Below are 19,532 nucleotides of genomic sequence, written 5' to 3'. Positions count from 1 at the left end.
ATCATATGGAACCATATGCCTTCGATAACATGCCAGTTAAATGGAAATTTATGCAAGACAATGACCCCAAACACTCCTCCAAACTAGTTAAGAATTGGTTTAGTGCGGAGAAAATCGATGTCTTCGATTAGCCAGCGCAGAGCCCCGACTTAAATCCCATTTAAAACTTATGGAATGAAGTCAAGATTAGAGTCGCGAAGAAAAATTATAAAAATCTGGACGATCTTTGGGCTGCCGTTCAGGAAGCTTGGCATGCCATACCTAAGACCAAGTGTGAAAAACTGGTTGAGAGTATGAGTCGCAAGTGTGAAGCAGTCATTAAAAACAAAGGCTACAGCTCAAAATATTAGCTACTAACTTGTTTGTACACAAAAAACCAGATAAAAACACGTTTTTAACTCGACTTTTCCCCTCTTTTGCAGATTGTGCCATTTATGCGTCCATCTAATTTCACCACTTTTTTTACCTTTTCATAATTTTTGTTGTGTTATTAATGAATTCGGAATTGAGTTTGTGCTATATTTTAGATGTAAGGAATAAACTTTCAGAAAACCGCAAAAACTTGGTTGTTTGAAAGAATATTAAAGATACTTTAGCATATGAAAGTATACTTAAATGAATGTGCCATTTATATGTCCATAGCTGTATATGTACCCAAAAAATAAGGTGCCCAAAAAAGGTGACAGAATTTAAACTGCAATCGTCGAAGGATTTGGAGAATTATTTTTTTTTTAGGTTGGTAGTACTGTCAGTCACATTTATGGCAAATTTCATGTGAAAATATTCATTTGTGTTTGAGATAATTGTCGTTTTGTGAGCTGCTAAAAGTGAGTTTTTCGTTTTTTGCGATGTCGAAATTTGTTGAGCAAAGAATTTGCATTAAATTTTATTCACGGAATCAATTTTCTACTGCGGATACGTTGAGGATAGTGCAGAAAGCCTTTGGTGGTGAGGCTATGTCTAAAAAAAATGTTTACAAGTGGTATAGTGAGTTCCAAGCCGGCCGTGAACGTGTCGAAGAGGAAGAGCGTCCAGGGCGACCATCGACCTCAACCGACGAAGCTCACGTTCAACAAATCAAAGATTTGGTGTTGAAAAACCGTCGATTAACAGTTAGAGACCTTGCTGAAGAAGTTGGCATATCGAAAGGCTCAGTCAATACCATTTTGAAGGATGTTTTGGGGCTCAAGTGCGTCAAATCTCGATTGGTACCGAAAACATTGAATTTTTTGGAAAAAAGACGTCGCGTTGAAGTGTGTGAAACGATGCTTTCCGACTACCAGGGTGTCATGAAATGCATTATAACAGGCGATGAGACTTGGATCTATGCTTACGACCCCGAAACAACCGATCAATCGAACGAATATCGTGCCAAAAGAGAGCCGAGACCAAAAAAATCGCGCCAAAGTCGCTCAAAAATCAAGGTGTTGACTGTTTTCTTCGATTATCGTGGTGTTGTGCATTATGAATTCCTTCCAACTGGTCAAACAGTCAACAAGGAATATTATTTGAACGTTATGCGTCGTTTGCGTAACGCTATCCGCCTAAAAAGGTCGGAATTGTGGAAAGACAATTCCTGGCTTTTACACCACGATAATGCATCATCCCATACTGCCCTCGTAATTCGTGATCATTTTGCCAAAAACTCAACCCATAACGTTCCGCAACCACCGTATTCACCTGATCTGGCGCCGTGCGACTTCTGGCTGTTCACCAAGCTCAAAAGACCGCACCCGGGACACCGTTTTTATACGATAGAGAAGATTCAAGCCGCAGCGAAGACGGAACTGAAGGCCATCCCGGAAAGTGACTACAACCAGTGTTTCGAAGATTGGAAAATCCGTTTCCATAAGTGCATTGCATCGGGAGGGGATTACTTTGAAGGGGATAAGATTGATTTGGAAGAAGAAATAAAGAATTTTCAAAATAAATACAATAACACCTTATTTTTTGGGCACAAATATGCGAGTTTGTTTGGCAAATTATCTCACCGTCACCGTTGATCTTTTACGCTCACTTCGCTGTCTGATGTAACTGATCGCCGCATGCGGCGGCTCGCAAGTAATTAAAAATGATAAATTATTATGTGTCGCAGCATCAATGTCAATATTGTCATGAAATTTCATATTTCTCTGCTGAGTTTCATGATGTTTTTATTATTTTCTCATTATAATAAAAAAGATACTTCTTGCAAAAAATTTGAATCATCAATGATATGGGTTGCTTATTTTGAGTTTCACTAGTTTTTTAGTTCCTTGTCCATGTCATCCGGCAAGATATTCAATCTTACTGCATGAGTCCCAAACGGACAGTTTTCAGTAAGAATTCCTACAACCATTGAAAGGTGAACCTTGGTGAGAGCGAAGTGTTCCCTGGACTTCTTACGATTTACCCTGTGCCAAAAGGACTTCGTGACTGCATAGTGGTTAGTAGTCGACGAGCGCTTGCTGATTTTGTCTGAGGTCCTACAGTGCACTAGTGAATCACAAGATGCCAACAAGATGCCCGAAGTTATTGAGGTTGAAGTACCTGTCATCCGTAAAAAAGCTCACCAACCCTCTTTTTCAGCGAGTCCTTTCCTCCCATGCATTCCTGGAAGGTATGTAAGCAGAGAAGCGTCAGTTAAGGCTAGATTCGGCCATCTACTAATCCAAATATTTTGAAATGCAATCAAAAAGTGTGAGGATTCATCTAAGTAACCAGATTTTCTGTGTCTGAAGGCAGCTTTTGCGGCTATACACTTCGTGGTTTGTTCCACAGGTTGTATATTCAGCAAGTTTTTATTGGTGCGGTTCCTATTGCACCTCAAATCCTGATGCAAGCAGCCTGTTGAACACTTTCCAATTTTTCGTGAGTGCAATGTGTTTGATCATCTTTCACCAAACAAAAATTTCGTGGAACATTAAAGGCTTAACTATAGTTACATAAAGCCAAAGAACTACCATGGGTGAGAATCCCCATCATGAGACATGACTTTATGAGGCTTAACAAGTCAGCAATCATTGAAAATGAGGGAAAAAAGAAGTCGAAACCAAAGACAACCACTTCATAGGCACTCAAAAGTCAAGGTGATCTCATGGTTTTCTTTTCGATATTTGTGGTTTGGTACATCATGAATTTGCTTGGGAGGGCAGACGTTTAATAAGGAGTTCTATTTGTCCGTATTGAGGCGTTTGCGTGAGAATATCTGTCCAAATGGGTCCCCTAAAGCAGTACAGGGCAACCGTTGCTCACTTTGCTCCTTCTACGATGCTGTGTTTTCATAAAAGCTTCCTGTCTCCGTTGAGCCTTAGGTACTTAACTCTGTCAGAAGGCTGAAAACGCGTTCATCCCGCTGATATTTTATACTTCCTGGGGAATAAAACCAGTTCGGTCTTGCTAGGAGTTATGGAAAGGTCCAGTTGCTTACGACATTAAGGTACCCCTTAGTTAACTAACAGATAACAATCTGGCTCGACAATAATATTTGTAAAAATGTTGTAAAGGTCAAAGTTAGTTTAGTTGTAAATGTTATTCAACTAAATCAACTCAACATAACCTATAAATCGAAATCGTTACATTGATTCCTCATGAAAGAAAACAGTTTATATAGAAATGCATAAATCTCATTTCATATTTAGTCGCTGTTATTCTTGCGATAAAAATACATTAAATCTCTTGATTATTACTCAAACTGTTTAAATTTAATGTAAACACATTGTGCCGAATTATGAATTAATAAATTCGCTTGAAAATCTTGTGCATTTTGATACTAAAAGCAACTTCCGCTGATGCATTTAGGGATTCGGGTGCTGATCGACATAAACAAACGTACACATACACAAAATAGTGTAGAAATACATGTTTGGCCGAACACTTCTCCAAAGTAGTGGAACAATTCATTAACCGGATTGAACTTGAAATGGAAAGATGCTTAATATACTAAAAAAAGAATGGCAGATTTTCTAAAAAAAAATTATAAATTTTAAGTGTTTTTAGATGTGGGAACATTATGACTTTGTCTTCAGTATTTGTGGTACACCACACCAACTGTAGCGCTGAATGCCTTGCTGCATGTAATACTGGTTGACATAGCCCCGAAAGCTGCCCTCTAACTCAGAGTATTTGGGTACTTCGATGACTGCTCTGACATCCTTTTACACTTTGAGTTTATTCTAAAATTCTTGGATTACCAGATCGTGATGGTCTAACCCTGGTTATCGTTTCTTATCTCACATACCTTCGTGAGAAGCATGGGAGGGTAGGATTTTTTGGAGGAGAGAAGCAGTGAACTTTTTTACGGATGGTTCAAAGCTTGCGAGAAGGGTTGGTGGAGGAGTACCCTTTTGGGAGCTTTCCATCAGCTCTATCTCGAGTTTTAGGCTCCCTGAGCTAGCGGACTGTGCCTTCAAGACCAGTGAAAGGATATCTAGACTCTTTATTTATAGCATCAATCATGGTTTGGGTCCCTGGCCACAACGATATTGCAGGAAACTGTAAGGCTGATGAGCTTGCTGGAAACGGGTAGGAGCTCCATTGGCTTCTTAGGGTTTACTACTGGATTGTTGAGTCTTAAATTAGCTCAGCAAGCGTTGGTCCACTACCAGCAGCTGTGCAGTCGCAATATTCTTCTCCGTCCACCAATGCAGTAAGAACATCTTACCGGAGGCAGCTGTTTGAAAAAAGTTGAGATCGTCTCAACACTTTCTCCTCGAATGTCCCGCTTTTGCAAGATCTTATACTTTTAGACATTCAGGTGTTTAGGTAAAACATCTAAGCAGATTTGTGAACGGCTCGGAGCGTTTTTTTCTTAGCTAATATCTGCAGCAGTTTTTCCTTTGGCTTCGCAAAAGACTGAATATATGCCATATTTTTCCCGCTCTTTTCACATTTCTTTTCAGTAAGGTTTGTCATTTTATCGTGGACTGATATACGAGCCAACAACGAGTCGAAATTATTAAAATTTACTGCCGTAATTCGGAGTCAACTTTAAGAGTGCTACGTCTAATTTATGGTCATCATAAGCGCCCTGTCGATCAAAAATTGAGCATATAGTAGATCCACAGGCACAGTACGAAATGTTCCCCTGCTAGTGAGGCAAAGAAGTACCCGTAATGTCGAGAATATTGCTGCCAATAGCGCAACAATTGAGGAAGACCCAAACCAGTCTCTGACACGTCGTTATCAAGGGTTGGGCATCTATATGACGTCGTTGTGGCAAATTTTGCGAAAAAATCTTGGACAACATCATTACAAAATCAAATTGACTGAAGCCGCTTGACCACCAGAATCGTCGTTTGTTCGTGAATTGGGCTGAGCAAAAACTTGAAAATTATCCGGTTTTTCATAAAAAAATCATCTACAACGATGAGACACATTTCTGGCTGAATGGCTTTGTCAATAAGCACAATATGCGTTATTGGTTTGGCAGCAATCCACACGTACTACATGAGTCACCATTGCATTCCAAGAAAATTAGGGTTTCGTGCGGTTTATGGATCGGCGGAGTCTTTCGGCCGTACTTCTTCCATGATGATCAAGAGAGGAACGTTACTGTGAATAGACAACGCTACCGCTCAATGATAACCGAATATTTTTGGCCCGAATTGGATGATATGTACTTGGACAATATGTGGTTCCAACAGGACGGCGCCACAAGCCACACAGCGAAGGTCACAATCGATTTATTGAAAAACAAGTTTGGTGAACGTGTTATCTCACGATTGGCCACCTCGGTCGTGCGATTTAACACCTTTAGAGTATTTCGTGAGGGGTTATGAAGTCTATGGTATATGCCAAAAATACAGCGGAGGTTGGTGAACTTCGTAGGAATATCGAACCAGAAATAATTATCGGCCGATTTACGCTTAAAAACCATCGAAGATTGGGCTCAGTGTCTAGACTTCTGCGGACGTGCCCGTGGTGGCCATTCAAAAGAATGTAGTTTCACAGGAATAATACTTTTGCGCTCTTATTGAAAAATATCTTTGTTATTGCTTTCTCATATAAATTTGTTATCAAGAAAGTAAAGCTCAAATGTTGGCGAATCGAAGACGCCTATTGAAATTGAAATCTAGAGTTTGTGACTGTATCGGTAACACGATTTTTCGTAGATTTCGGAGATCGTAGCACTGGACATACATATATACACATATGTATGCACAAGTTCCCAGCGCAAACAAAAAGCAATGAGCTGCTTGTAAATATGTCTACTGGTAATAAAATACACAAACGCCCACACGCTTGACTCCATTAAACAAAAATTGAAATTGAGAAATAAATGGAAAGCAAAACAAAAACAAGTAAATTTAAATTTAGCAGCGCACAACAAAGAGCTGCGATAGCTAATTATTAACAATAAGCCACATTGTAGGGGCGGTGCGAGTGTGCGAAGATGCGCCATTATACACTTGCACTTGAACTTGCCACACTGTCAATAAGTCGTCGATGGCCAATATTCAGCGCCTCGGGTGAAATATGCGTTCAGGGCAAAGCTAAAGTGCATGAGTGTTTGTTTAACAACAACAAAAACTTCACGGACATATATGCCTACAAGCACCTTAACTTATATAGAGCGATTAGAAATGCATTTCACCAACAACAATCAGTGAGCGATGAGTTCGCTGCGCACACAAAAGTCTCCGTCGCCATAGTCAAAACCATTTAAGTAGTTGGCAACTGGCTCAGCACACGTCAGCGATTCCCGCCTCCTGCTGATGCTGCCGCAGCTGCTGCTGCTGGGCTCATCAATATTTACACATGTGCCTCAAAGATTTTTTATGATCTCGCATATGGGCGGATGACAGCCTGTCATTGCTTAGTTTAAAAATAAGACACGCTCGCTCGCTGTCGTCGCTCAGAAAAGTTTTTCGAAACATGACATGTCAGTATGTGCAATTTTTCCACAACTACATATGTACATACACCTAACATATACATATGTACATACGCTAAACGTTGGTTTTCACTTTTCGCTTTTTGTTTTGGCATTTGTCCAGCATTTGATGCGGCTTCTCCGCGTGTGTGTGCGTGTTCCTTTGCGGTTTGTGGCGCTGTTGTTGGCGTATAAATATAAACAAATAAATTTTGTTAATTTCTAGCTTTGTTGCATTACTCATAACCGGGAAATTTCGCACAATAATAGAGCTAATAAAGACTTGGTGGGATTGTGCTGATGACGGTGATGATGTGTAAGCAGAATCTCTGCCTAAACATGTGCGGTCCATGCATCATGAGAGATTGAAGCTGCGACAGCTGTTAGAGAGTAGTCGCCTACTCGTGCATTTACAGGAATTCGCTTGAGTAAGTATTTGTTTAAAGTAGTCTCTGTAGACGTTCCTGGTCGAAGACTTTGTGTGTTTTATATTAAAAACAAGAAAAAACGTTGACGCGGTTAAACGGAAGCTATAACACACTTGACAAATACAAAATATTCCTCCAAAGAACTTGTTTCTGAGCGGTCGGTTTGTATGGTGCATGTTATAGTGGTCCGATCCGAGTAATATGTTCGGAGAGTGTGTCGTTGCCTTGGACAATAAACAGTGCAGATGCCTAACGTCGCAATCACCGCCATCTAGTCACTTTGTGATAAGGTTAGTATGGGTGTCAGGCCACAGCTTCCAAGTCCCGCCATCAATAGAATGGTAACAGGTCGGAACTCTGAAAACTAACCGGTCCAAACGAGTCCAAATCTCCGAAAAAAGTAAATGGCTATCTCTCCAACCTTTCTCGCTTCCTCGCTGCACGGATCCTAACACTCTCCTCAAAACCACAGTGACCATGTTCACATGCTGGACGTAGGAGTACTGACTTGACCTTAATATTGGAGTCGATGGCGTTAAAATTCCGACAGTTAATAACTCTAAGATTTTAGGTGTGCCCCCCGACAACATGTGCTCCTTCACTCCTCACACGACCGCGATCATTGCCAAAATACAGAGCCGCAACAAAATAATGAAGTCGCTAGCCAGCAGCACTGGAGAAAAGACAAAGAAACGTTGTTGGGAAAATTCAAAATGGTCGCCTGGATGCAGTAAAACGCAGACCAGGAAGACACAACAGTGTCTGAATACCGAACTCCGGACTATTACGGGATACCTTTCGATGTCTCCTATCGAACATCTGCACAGTGAGGCCCGCATGCTTCCAAGAATTACCTCCTAGGCACCATCAACAGGTCCTTCCTCAAATACGTCGACGATACAAGACAATTGACTGCTTTCAGAGTGGAGCCATAAACATCTTCATCTCTCAACATCTCCCTCTCAGTCAGTGGCGTACTTGGAGTTAAAGCATCGAGAGTGACCTTTCCGTAGCTTCGTTCTGGATACTATAGCAGGTTAATCCTTCTTATATAGAATTGACCCCGACATATCAAAATTATGTCCAGCATGCAACGAGTGCCCGCAAGACTCTAACCACCTTTTTGCATGCCCAGTTAATTATTCACATTTGATACCATTATGGAGACTGAATTTACAGACTCATGTCCCAAAGATACCTTCTTTGCCCACCCTGGCATTAAAGTCGTCAAGCACGATCTTGACATCGTGGCGGGGACAGCTCTCATAGGTGCGTTCCAAGCGCTCATAGAAGGCATCCTCAGTCACATCGTCCATTCCTTTCGTCGGGGCGTGGGCAAATCAGCGATATGTTGCAGAGCTTCGCTTTGATGCAGATTGGGGCTAGACTTTAATCCACCGGTGTGAATGACAGCACTCGGCGACGAAATCTCTTCCACCATGAATCTGAATTTGTGTTCTTTTATATGGCCGCTATAGTAAGTGCCACGAGGACCTACCCGTCTCAGTGCTTATCCTGTTCATCTCAACTCTTGGTCAGCCTTTACTTTTACGAGGGCACCAACCAACTGGGCAGCGGCACCTTCCCAATTAAGGTACCGAACATTGCAGGTGCATGCCCTTAAATCGCAATCCTTATACATTTACCATGTTCGTCATCAAAAGGGGGTCTCTCGTTCGAGGCTTGTTTTACGTGGCGGGTCCCAAACACAGCGCACAAGACTAGGGAGGGACGGTTCACCTTCTCACTTTAGTGAATGCTTAAAATTTTCGTGACCTGGTCGTTATCAGAGTTGACTTATATAATAATTCGTCGAATTTAACATACTCGTGAAGAATCTTCTTAAATTATGGACTAGTACGAAACCATTTGGGAACCGCAAGGTTCTGCTTTAAAGAAACCTGTACTAACGACGCGAATATCTAATCTTCTTAACGGCGATTTATATTTTTGCAAATACTTTTTTTAGCAAAATTACTCGAGAGTTGTATCTCGGCAGCAGCGTTATTTTTTAATATTATGATCTTTTTTATTTTCTTTTTCTTTTTGATTTTTCTACGCTTTGCTTTTGACTTTTGAAAAGTAGGTTATTTGTTTTTGCAAATTTTTCTTTTGAAATTATAGTCATTTAAAGTATTTTTTACTTATTATCTCTCCTTCATTGCAGGTCTCCGGCGACAATCCAGTTTTTGTTGAAAGCGTTAAACCAGGTGGAGCGGCACAAATTGCTGGCTTAGTTGCCGGCGACATGATCTTAAAGGTTTGTTGGTGGCATTCTTTCTTATTTGTGTCGTTTTATATCTTTTTTTATTTTTGTTTTGGTTTTTATAATACTTAAGCTTAAGCTTGTTCTTATTATTTTTGTAGACAACATTTCAAAAGCGAGCGAAAAGATCGACCCGCAAACATTGTTACTGTTATTATTGCATATTGTGTTGTTGTTGCTTGATACATTTTTTTTCGCGAAAGCAATAAAGCATATAAAATTTTCATATGTATATGAAACAGCAAAGCCATAATACCCTTCACAGGTGCACTTCTTAAAGTAACTATACATATGTATGTATAAATAAAACTGATAAGTCGGATCTCGAGAACATCTTCGGAGATTTTAGCAAGATATTGTTTCGAGTAAAAATATTTTCTATGCATGGACTTATCCAAACAGTTTGAACAACAGCTATGTAATGATCCTATATCTTTGTTTCCGACAATCGCCCATCGCTCCATCGACTGTGGTACCAATGAGCAAAGGATCATAAATCGCAGAACCTATCTCTCGAAAACTCGGAACGCCGATTCATCAGATGTTGTCATCGTCCAAGCCTCTGCACCACGATGGGGATGATGAGTGATTTGTAGGGTTTGGTGTTTGCTCGTCGAGAGAGGACGTTACTTCCAACTCTGGTTATTGCCAACTCAGTCCGAGGACTACCACCTGTTGGCAAGAGTTATTCTGCTTTGGATTTCCAGGCTGACGTTGTTGTTGGTATTAATGCTGGTGCCAAGATAGACAAAATTATCTACGATTTCGAAGTTATGACTGTCAACAGTGTCGTGAGAGATACATATATAGGGTCTGGTGTAGATGGCAAGACCGTTGGGACAATAGTCCTAATCGTCGAGTGACTTTTGTGTAGATTCGGGACAATGGGTTGAGGGTAACCTAGACTTCAGATTTGGTTTGAGTCTGAGTTTTCTGCTTACGGAGCATGGGCCTTGGAATGCATTTTTGCATCAGATGCACCTGTCTGATAGGTTGTTTTTGTGGGACGGGGGTAGAGGACTCGGTGCATGTGATTGCAGAATGTCCGATGTACCCGGACATTAGTTAACTGGCTGGTATGGGGATTGGCTGAGCTGATGGACGTTTAGATGAAAGCGGTATGATATCCACTAGTCGGAATGACGAAAACTTAGGGACGTTTGTTTAGGCGCCGAAGGCCTTTAACTGAGAATTGGGGCTAGCTTCTTGTGTGAATGGTATATGCGGGTGTATAGGGTCCAACCTCTGGCCACCAGTCCTGAACATTATGGAAGCTCAACTGGTAGTAGTTTCGGCTGCGAGGTCTGTCCGGATATTTAATTGTGGTACGACGGAGCCCTTGGTGTTCGCTCAACCTGCTCATGCGGACTGGCCCCACGGGGAGTATCGTGGTGGTTTGTGGTTAAAACCCAAATGCGGGAAGAACCGACACTTTGTCAGTTGAATGTGGAGTTGCATTGCAACCCAAAGTACGGCAGAGGTTTTAGATGGGCTTCGAACCCTACCAAGGTAGTTAGTGGGTCCTTTCGAAACTGCCAATTTGTAGCGAAAATGCCTGGCATTGTCAGGGTGTGGATCAACGTCAGCAGGTACCCCCGTTCAACACACTGGACGTTGTCAACAGTTATGTAGGAGCCAAGTCGCGAGTGTGATGACTGTTTGTTTGATGACAGGAGATGCCCTCGTTCACAACCAGATCCATATGCTTCGCTTCCTTATACAGTCTGGTGAAAGCAGAACTAACGGCTAAAGAAAAACTTCAGCGCTAGATTGAAGAAGTCACGATGGGAGTCTTCTTGTCTGAAACCGCGCTTGGTATCAAACGGCTCGAAGAGGTCCTAACCGATCCCGACGGAGCTTTTGGTGTAGCTCAACGTGAGCTTACACAGCCGTAGCTTTGGAGGGAAACCAAATTTAGGTCTAGCGGCATAAAAGCAGTTCCTTTTCGTGCTGTCAAAAGCAGCTTTGAAATCGACGAAGAGGTGGTGTGTGTCGATTCCATTTTCACAGGTTTTTTCCAAGATTTTGGCGCATGCCTGACGCCTAACTGATGAGGTCTCATCATTAAGCACACAATACGCTCGATAGCGACCCTGTTTAGGGTATACAAAGTAAAAAGCGAAATATACGATACTCTTCCCGCGACCCCACTCGGCCCTAGTTCTTTGCCCTTTCACGTTGGGCTCATGTTGTTACTTTTGTTGCTGATTTTGCTGTCAAGTCACACTTGAGAGGCAATAATAACAATAACAGCGTATACACGCAGCTTTTTCTGTCCACACACACAAACGCGCCAATATGTTTTATAATTATTTATGTTCTTTTATTTATAATTTATTTGTTGCTTTTATTTACGCTTTATTATCTTTTAATTTTTTATTGTATTTTATATATTTTTTTTGTTTTTTTTTAATATTTTTTTTATTTTATTTTTATTTATTTTTATTTTTATATTTCCTTCTATATTTTTTTACTCATGTAGCTTGTTGCTTTTGTTGTTTTTTCGCCAACTGTGCCATTCACCGTTTTCTCTGTTGTTATTTCGCTTTTTTAGGTCAATGGACAAGAAGTGCGTATGGAGAAGCATCCAACTGTGGTTGGCTTAATAAAAGGTATGTTGTTACTATTGTTGTTGTTGTTGTTGTTGTTTTTACATATTTATCATTACATTTTTTCCGCTGTACTCAATCTTGACTGTTGCTGTGTGGTGGGTGTGGCAATGCAGCACAATTCAAGCAAGCAAATCGAGTCAAGTCGCGTCGTGCACTTACACACACACACCCATAAGTATTATATGCATCTGTGTGTGCTGGTATGTTTACCACAAAGTGGAACGAGTATTGTGTACTCTTGTGGCATTCTATACAGTAATTGCGACAGCGTAAAGTGTCATTTGTGAGTAAGTCAAAAGATTGCCACTTCATTAGGTTCAATGTGTTGGCCGAAGTTCGATAGCTGCTATTTTATGGTACATACTTATGTATAATGTGTATAGACGATCCATGTCGAGATGATTTTAAGCAGTTTTTTATGATAGACCCAATTTTTTTACAAGAAATTTTATTTCAAAACAGATAGTCATAAATAGGTTAGGTTAATCTGGTAATAAGCTACGCATAGAACAGTTTTGGTCCTTCGCGATACCAGATAGAGTTCAGTTGCTAGGTCCAAGAGGAGTAGTCATCCTTTGAGATGCCTGCGCTTGACGCGAATTTCAGCAGGCTTTGCGTTCTCTCTGTCTATTTCTCCTTCAGTGTTTAATACCGTGGGAACCCCAGATGCTTACAGCGTAGTCTTGCTAATGCGTCACAAGTGCTCAAGAGTTGCTCCATTGTTTCACTGGTGCCTTGCTCTAGACATTTCCCGCGGTTTTCTCGATCTGTCATCCCTATCCTGCCGGCGTGTGTCGGCACCAGAGAATGACCAGTTAGTATTCCCATAATGTTCCTACAGAGTCTTCTATCGTGAGCCAATAGGAATTTTGTGTACTTCCGACCTACAGTTTTGCACATGACTTGCAGTTTTGCACCCAGCTAGCACGTTCCATCAAGTTTTGATTTTTTTTTACCATGCCACTGTCAAGATCGTCGTATAGACAATATATGGGTTTCCCAATGGTGATCACGCTTTCGGAAGTTAGCCGTGCACCATTTTTGGCAATATTGTCCACTATTTCATTGCCCTCGATGCCTTTGTTTCCTGGCACAGTAGAACTCCCAAGACACTTCTGGCCGATATACGATACGAGGTTATTAACTTGATTGCTGCTTGGCTGTCAACGTAGATGTTGACTTTGGAATTGCCTGCAGGTGCATTAGAGGCCAACTCCGCGGCTTTCGCAATACTGCAAAGTGACCAATAGCAGTAGAATTGTGTTCCATAATGGACGAATGGAAGTCACACATACAGATGGTGATTTGTCAGCAGCTCCGGAAGCATGGTTAACAGGCTTTTAAGCATCCATCTCATAGTTCTGACCTGACATCAAATGGTTACTGGTTGGTGAAAAGTTCGTTATGAGAGCGGCCTGATGGGCATACCTTGCTTCCAAATCGATTATCAAATAATAATATAAATGGACTAAGAATCGGGTCTTTAACAATTTCTTTACCGAATGGAGTTCATAATTTCCCGCTTGAACGACGGATATATTATATGACGGAACCTCCGGAATCGAGAGCAAAGATTATAAAAACAGACATGAACAGGTAGTAATCACATAGTGGCAGGACTGGAAAATGATATGGATGGATATAAACCTGCCAACAAAGTTCCCGAAACAGCTGGCATGTCCATTCCGAAGTGTATTAGCTGGTATTGTGCTGATAGAAAACAACTTCTCGCCTATTTGACAATGCTGGTCGCTTCTGAGCGATTGCTTTTTTCACACGATGTTGACAGATGGTAATGATTTCCGGCCAATTCCATGAAACACATAGCAAAACCTTCCTTAAATTCAATACTGGCTTTCTGCAATTTTGCACTCGTCCTTTTCCCATTAAGGAGTTGTACATATGTCGGAACGGCCGATATTTGGCCACTATATAATATAGTTGGTGAACACACTTGAGGCCTTGCTACTCCCGACCTTCACACACCACCTGAGCCTACCAATCTACCAGCATGGCTTTCGAAAAGTGCACGAACCCACAGCACTTAGCGTTATGACCTTAACCAAAAACTACCCTGCGAGAGGACGATCGTCGTAGCTTTAAACTTGTCAAAAGCCTTTGACAGAGTCAATCACACAACGCTCCTTCCAGGACCGAAGAGGAGAACTATCTGAGGGGTCGTCGGTGAGACAACTAAAAAAATGGATTCCGCAGGACGTCGGGCAATGTAATCGATGGCATGTTCTCAAACGTAATTAAGTATCTCTGCGACCTTTCTCGCTTCCTCGCTGCACGGAACCTAACACTCTCCACCACAGCAATCATTTTCACAAACTGGAGGAGGTGGAGGACTTGACCCCAATGATGATCCTAAAATTTTAGTTGTGACTTTCGACAGCCTGTGCTGCTTATCTCCTCATACGACCGCGATTATAGCCAAAGTACAGAGCCGCAACAAAATTCTCAAATCGCTAGCCGGCAGCACATGGGGAAAAGACCAAGAAACGTTGTTGGCAACATACAAAAAAGACAAGTGGCCGGCCGATCCTTAACTACGGCGCACCAATATGGTCGCCTGGATACAGTGAAACGCAGACGAGAAAGCTGCACACATGTCAGTACATTGCACTCTGGAATACGACTGGATGCCGCTTGATGTCTCTCATCGAACACCTGCTGAGTGACGTCCGTATGCGCCCATTTAAGGAGCATGCTGAACTCCTGTCCAAGTAGGTAATTTCTGCGAAAGTACCCAGCAGTGACCTGCTTTGAGCGGAACAGTGTGCTCGAAGCATCAAGAGGTTCTTCCTCAAGTACGCCGACGACATAAAACAACATGCCGATCAGACGTCTGACGCTACAAACTTCAGACATGCACTGACCGCCATTCGCAATGGAGCTATTAACAATACCGATTCCCTCTTAGTGAATGGCTTACTTGGAGTTAAACCGCCACCAATTGCAGACGAACAGCTCGAATTGCCGCGAAAAGCGAGAGTGACCCTTGAGGAGCTTCTTTCTTACTTATACAGAATAGACCCTTACAGATCAAACATATGTCCAGCATGCAATGAGTTCCCACATGATACCAGTCTCCTCTCTTCATGCTCTGCCAACCCTGCACATCTGACACCCTTCTTTAAACCCTTCCTTCTTATTTCTAATATATTCTCCTAACCACCTCCCACCAATAGAAAATCGATACGCCGCGTTTCCTGCCCCCGAAACATCTTTGTATCTATACATATGTACATATGTATGTTTCCATCTGCAATGCATTAATCGCGACATAAATCATTTTTTACCACTTAAGCTTCCAGCAATCACTCAGCTTGCAAACGACCCAGCAGCCAAGCAACCAATCTTCCTGCAGTTGCAGTTGCTTGAATGGAGACACATTCCTCTTTGCTGTCTGTGTGTGCAATGGTAAATGCCAGTCGTCCAGTTGAGTGACCCACCACGTCAGTCGTCTGCTCGTCGGATGGTCCGCTTGTCTGTCCGTCCCACTGCTCGTTCCAAGCCGTTCCGTTTGTTTGTCTCGGATTCGTGTCGCAATCTTGCCGTACAAATATGAGCCGGAATATGCATACATACATATATGTATATAGTAAGCGCAAGATTATATTCATGCGAGTTTGTATGTGTGTGTGTGTGTTTGTTGCTATCGCCGCTTTGCTACTTTCATATCACCGCTCGCTGTCCGGCTGTCCGTCCGCGTGCTTTTATGCCTTTGATTGGGCCGGCGCGACAGCATGCAAATCGGCCACTCCACATAAAGTCGGCTGTTGTGCAAAATATCGCACTTACACATGCACATTCAAGCCTACATACACACATACACGCATATGCATCCTCGTTTGTTGCAATGCTGCTCCCCGGTCTACCACGTTTCAACGTCTTGCACTCATTCCAAACAGCTGAATGCAGCAAGGCTCAGCGACAGCAATAACAACAAACAGCGTTAACTTTGATTGCACCGCAGTGTTAATACCCTTCACAGATGTATTTCTTATAGCATTAAAGGGTGTAAAAATAACTTTTATCTTGATTATTATCGATCCGTTTGTACGGCCGCTATATGCTATAGTGGTCTGATCTGAATAATATATTCAGGTATCGTAGTATTGGCTTTGAGAAAAATCCGTGCCAAATTTTGTGAAAATATCTTATCAACTAAAAACGTTTTCCGTACCGGAACTTGGAACTTGTTTGATCCGTTGGTTAATATGGCAGCTATATGGTATAGGAGTCCGAATTGAATATGAACTAAAATCTTTGTATGGCTATGAAGCACCATCCTATAGCACTCTGAAAAACTGGTACAACGAATTCAATCGTGGTCGATGATCGCTCAAAGACGAATTCCGTGAAGGTCGTCCAAAAACAGCCGTTGTGCCAGAAAACATCGATGCCGTACGTGAACTGATAATGCAAGACTGTCATGTAACATACCTTCAGATAGAGGCATGCCTATGCATTTCTCCCACCAGCATACATTCGATATTGCATGAACACCCGGCCGTAAAAAAGGTTTGTTCTCGTTGGATCCCGCACAATTTGACAATCGCTCAAAAAAAGGCTCGTGTGGATTGGTGTAAAGAAATGCTGAAAAAATACGATCGCGGTGCTTCAAAAGACGTTTATAAGATCGTCACAGGTGACGAATCATGGATCTATGCGTATGAGCCCGAAACAAAACAGCAATCGACCGTGTGGGTCTTCCAAGACGAGCCAAATCCAACGAAAGTTGTTCGTGGAAGAAGCACTTCGAAGCAAATGGTCGCCTGTTTCTTCGGCAAAACTGGTCATGTGGCGACTGTTCCGCTTGAGCAACGTAGGACGGTCAATTCTGAGTGGTACACCACCATTTGTTTGCCTGAAGTCTTCGGAGAAATTCGAAAAACGAACAAGAGAAGACGAATCATTGTGCACCATGACAATGCGAGCTCTCACACATCGGCTCAAACCAGCGTCTTTTTGACCGTCCAAAACGTCGAATTGATGGGTCATCCGCCGTACAGCCCTGACTTGGCACCCAATGACTTCTTTTTATTCCCAAACATCAAGAAAATAATGCGTGGTCAACGATTTTCGTCGTCAGAAGATGCTGTTGAAGCATTCAAAACCCATGTTTTGGAGGTGTCTCATTCGGAGTGGAAAAAGTGCTTCGAAAATTGGTTTGAGCGCATGCAAAAGTGTATAAATCTTGATGGAGAATATTTTGAAAAACAATAAAACCATTTTCGTTGATAAATATTCCTATTTTCATTATTAGGCCAGAAATATATATAGCAGCCCTCGTACTATATTCGGAGATAATAGCATGAGCTGTAGTTGCTTCTGGGTGTAACAAACTTCGTGGCAAACATCATATATCCTGTTAAGGGTATAATAACAACGATCACTGCTTCGGCACCCAACACTAGTGTTTACTGTTGTTTTCCTCCTTGCATTACTCATTGCAACAACAAACGCATCCATAAACACATATGCGTATTTATTTATATGTGTATATACCGTTTACATATGTGAGCGTCTATTCCAAGCGTTTCGCATTTATCAACATTCCAGTGCGTTCTGTCGTCTCTTTGTCTGCCGTTTCGCTGCTGAATTAATTATTTTAGTATTGCTTTGTGTTTTTGTTATTTATTTTTATTTATTTTTTTATTTTATTCGATCTTTTTTTTCGAATTATCCATTCAATGCAGGCCATTTGTTGTTTTGCTAATTAGACAAGCGTACAAATGAATAATGCAAAATTTATTGTGATAAAATGTGGCTTGGCAGACACTTGCAGAGTTAGTTTCACTGTTTCAATTCCGCACGCAGCGCTATGTTGCTCACAAGGGTATTATAGTCTTGTGTATAATTTACTATGAGCTGCTCTGCTACGGTCAAACTCTGCATACGGAACAGTATTGTTAAAAATGGGGCTGTCTGAGGGATGCGATAGACAAGGAGCACTAACTTTGTCCAATAGGAAAGGAATTGTATTCCATCAGGACAACGGCAGGCCGAATATATTTATAATAATAATAATGGCTAGCTAGAAGCTCCGGGAGCTTGGTTGGCAGGTTCTTATTCATCCATCCTAAAGTGCGGACTGTGCACCAAGAGATTATTATTTATTCCTGGAGGAGGTGAATGATTTTGCTGATGAATAATTCGCTTCAAATGAAGCTTGTGGCTGCGTAAATGGCGGGGTCCCAAAGAAGACACGCCGAAATTCTCTCCACCTTTAACTGCATTCCTGCACTCGTGATGGCATTTTCTTTGTGCACATATCGACAAGGAATGAGAAGTCGCTGGAGAAGAGGTGCAGTGATTTTTTTCGTAGATGAGTCGTGGATCGAGCTAGTATGGAAGGTAGGAGGGAAAGTTTTCTATAAGGAGCTATAAAGCTTTAGGCTACCAGACCACGCAGAACAGCTGTTATTAAGTTGGCGGTAATACTAGTGCTGAACTCGGTAACTGCGCGCTCAAAGATACTCATCAAATGTCTGTTATCACTAAAAATAGCTTCAAGCTACCTCTTTATCAGATTCATTTGGGTACCTGGCCATAGCGGTATCGCTGGCAACTGCAAAGCCGATAAACTAGTCAGATGGGTACCCTTGCTCAGCTTATGTCGGAATGAGACCGAGTTACAAGATGCGTTCCAAAGTAGACAGGAAAAAAACAGAACAAAGTCAACAACAAATCAAATAATTTTATTCAAAATAGTCTCCTTCTGCTTCATAACAGCTTTTTGCACGGTCCAAAAACATTTGAAGCGAGTCTTTTAGCTCGTTGGCCGATATGGCCGCCAGTATGCCGGTGCAAGCCTTTTGAATGGCCTCCTAGTCTGCATAACGCTTTTCTTTCATGAGAAAATGCATTTTTCCGAAAAGAAAGAAGCCGCACGGTGTCAAATCAGGTGAATACAGGGAGTGGTTAATGGTTAAAATGTGATTTTTGGTCAAATAATCGTCCTTCGAATGTTGTATTCGGAGGAATTTTTGGTAGTCAGTCAATTTGTGCGGAACAAACCGTGCATACACCTTTGCGATAAATTCCAAAAGTCCTGTTTACTTTGGAACGCACCTTGTAGATCTCCATCTTGCATTCTAGCATTGGGCCTCATGTGCGCTTAGCAGGCGCTGGTCGTCGACTAGCTCCTATGCGACTGCGAGATCCTTTTGGCGTATAGCAACACGAGGAGGATCTACTGAACTACTTCCTCTTAGCAAAGTTCATATTGCCGCAATCGTGGGGGTTCGTACTGGACACTGTCCAATAAGCATTCATTCATTATAAGCTAAAAATCTTCTCGAATACCAGATGTCAAAGTTATGTGGAGAAGGGTGAGGTGGAAACATACAGAGACTTACTTC

The 19,532-nt window shown here is 41.8% G+C and overlaps 1 protein-coding gene across 4 annotated transcripts in view; it reads left to right on the top strand.

Moving 5' to 3' along the window:
* LOC105226277 (uncharacterized) overlaps positions 1 to 19,532 on the top strand; it is a 314,083-nt gene that overhangs the window by 52,745 nt on the left and 241,806 nt on the right. For all 4 annotated transcript variants that reach the window (XM_049452483.1, XM_049452485.1, XM_049452482.1 and 1 more), the window contains exons 4-5: positions 9,449 to 9,541; positions 12,102 to 12,159. In XM_049452483.1, coding sequence (XP_049308440.1) covers positions 9,449 to 9,541; positions 12,102 to 12,159 — 151 coding nt within the window. The remainder of the gene's footprint in view (positions 1 to 9,448; positions 9,542 to 12,101; positions 12,160 to 19,532) is intronic.

The sequence above is a fragment of the Bactrocera dorsalis genome, chromosome 3, assembly GCF_023373825.1.
Source record: "Bactrocera dorsalis isolate Fly_Bdor chromosome 3, ASM2337382v1, whole genome shotgun sequence".
Classification (NCBI taxonomy): domain Eukaryota; kingdom Metazoa; phylum Arthropoda; class Insecta; order Diptera; family Tephritidae; genus Bactrocera; species Bactrocera dorsalis.
The sequence above is the reverse complement of the archived record's forward strand: the minus strand, read 5'-3'. Positions and strand labels throughout refer to the sequence as shown.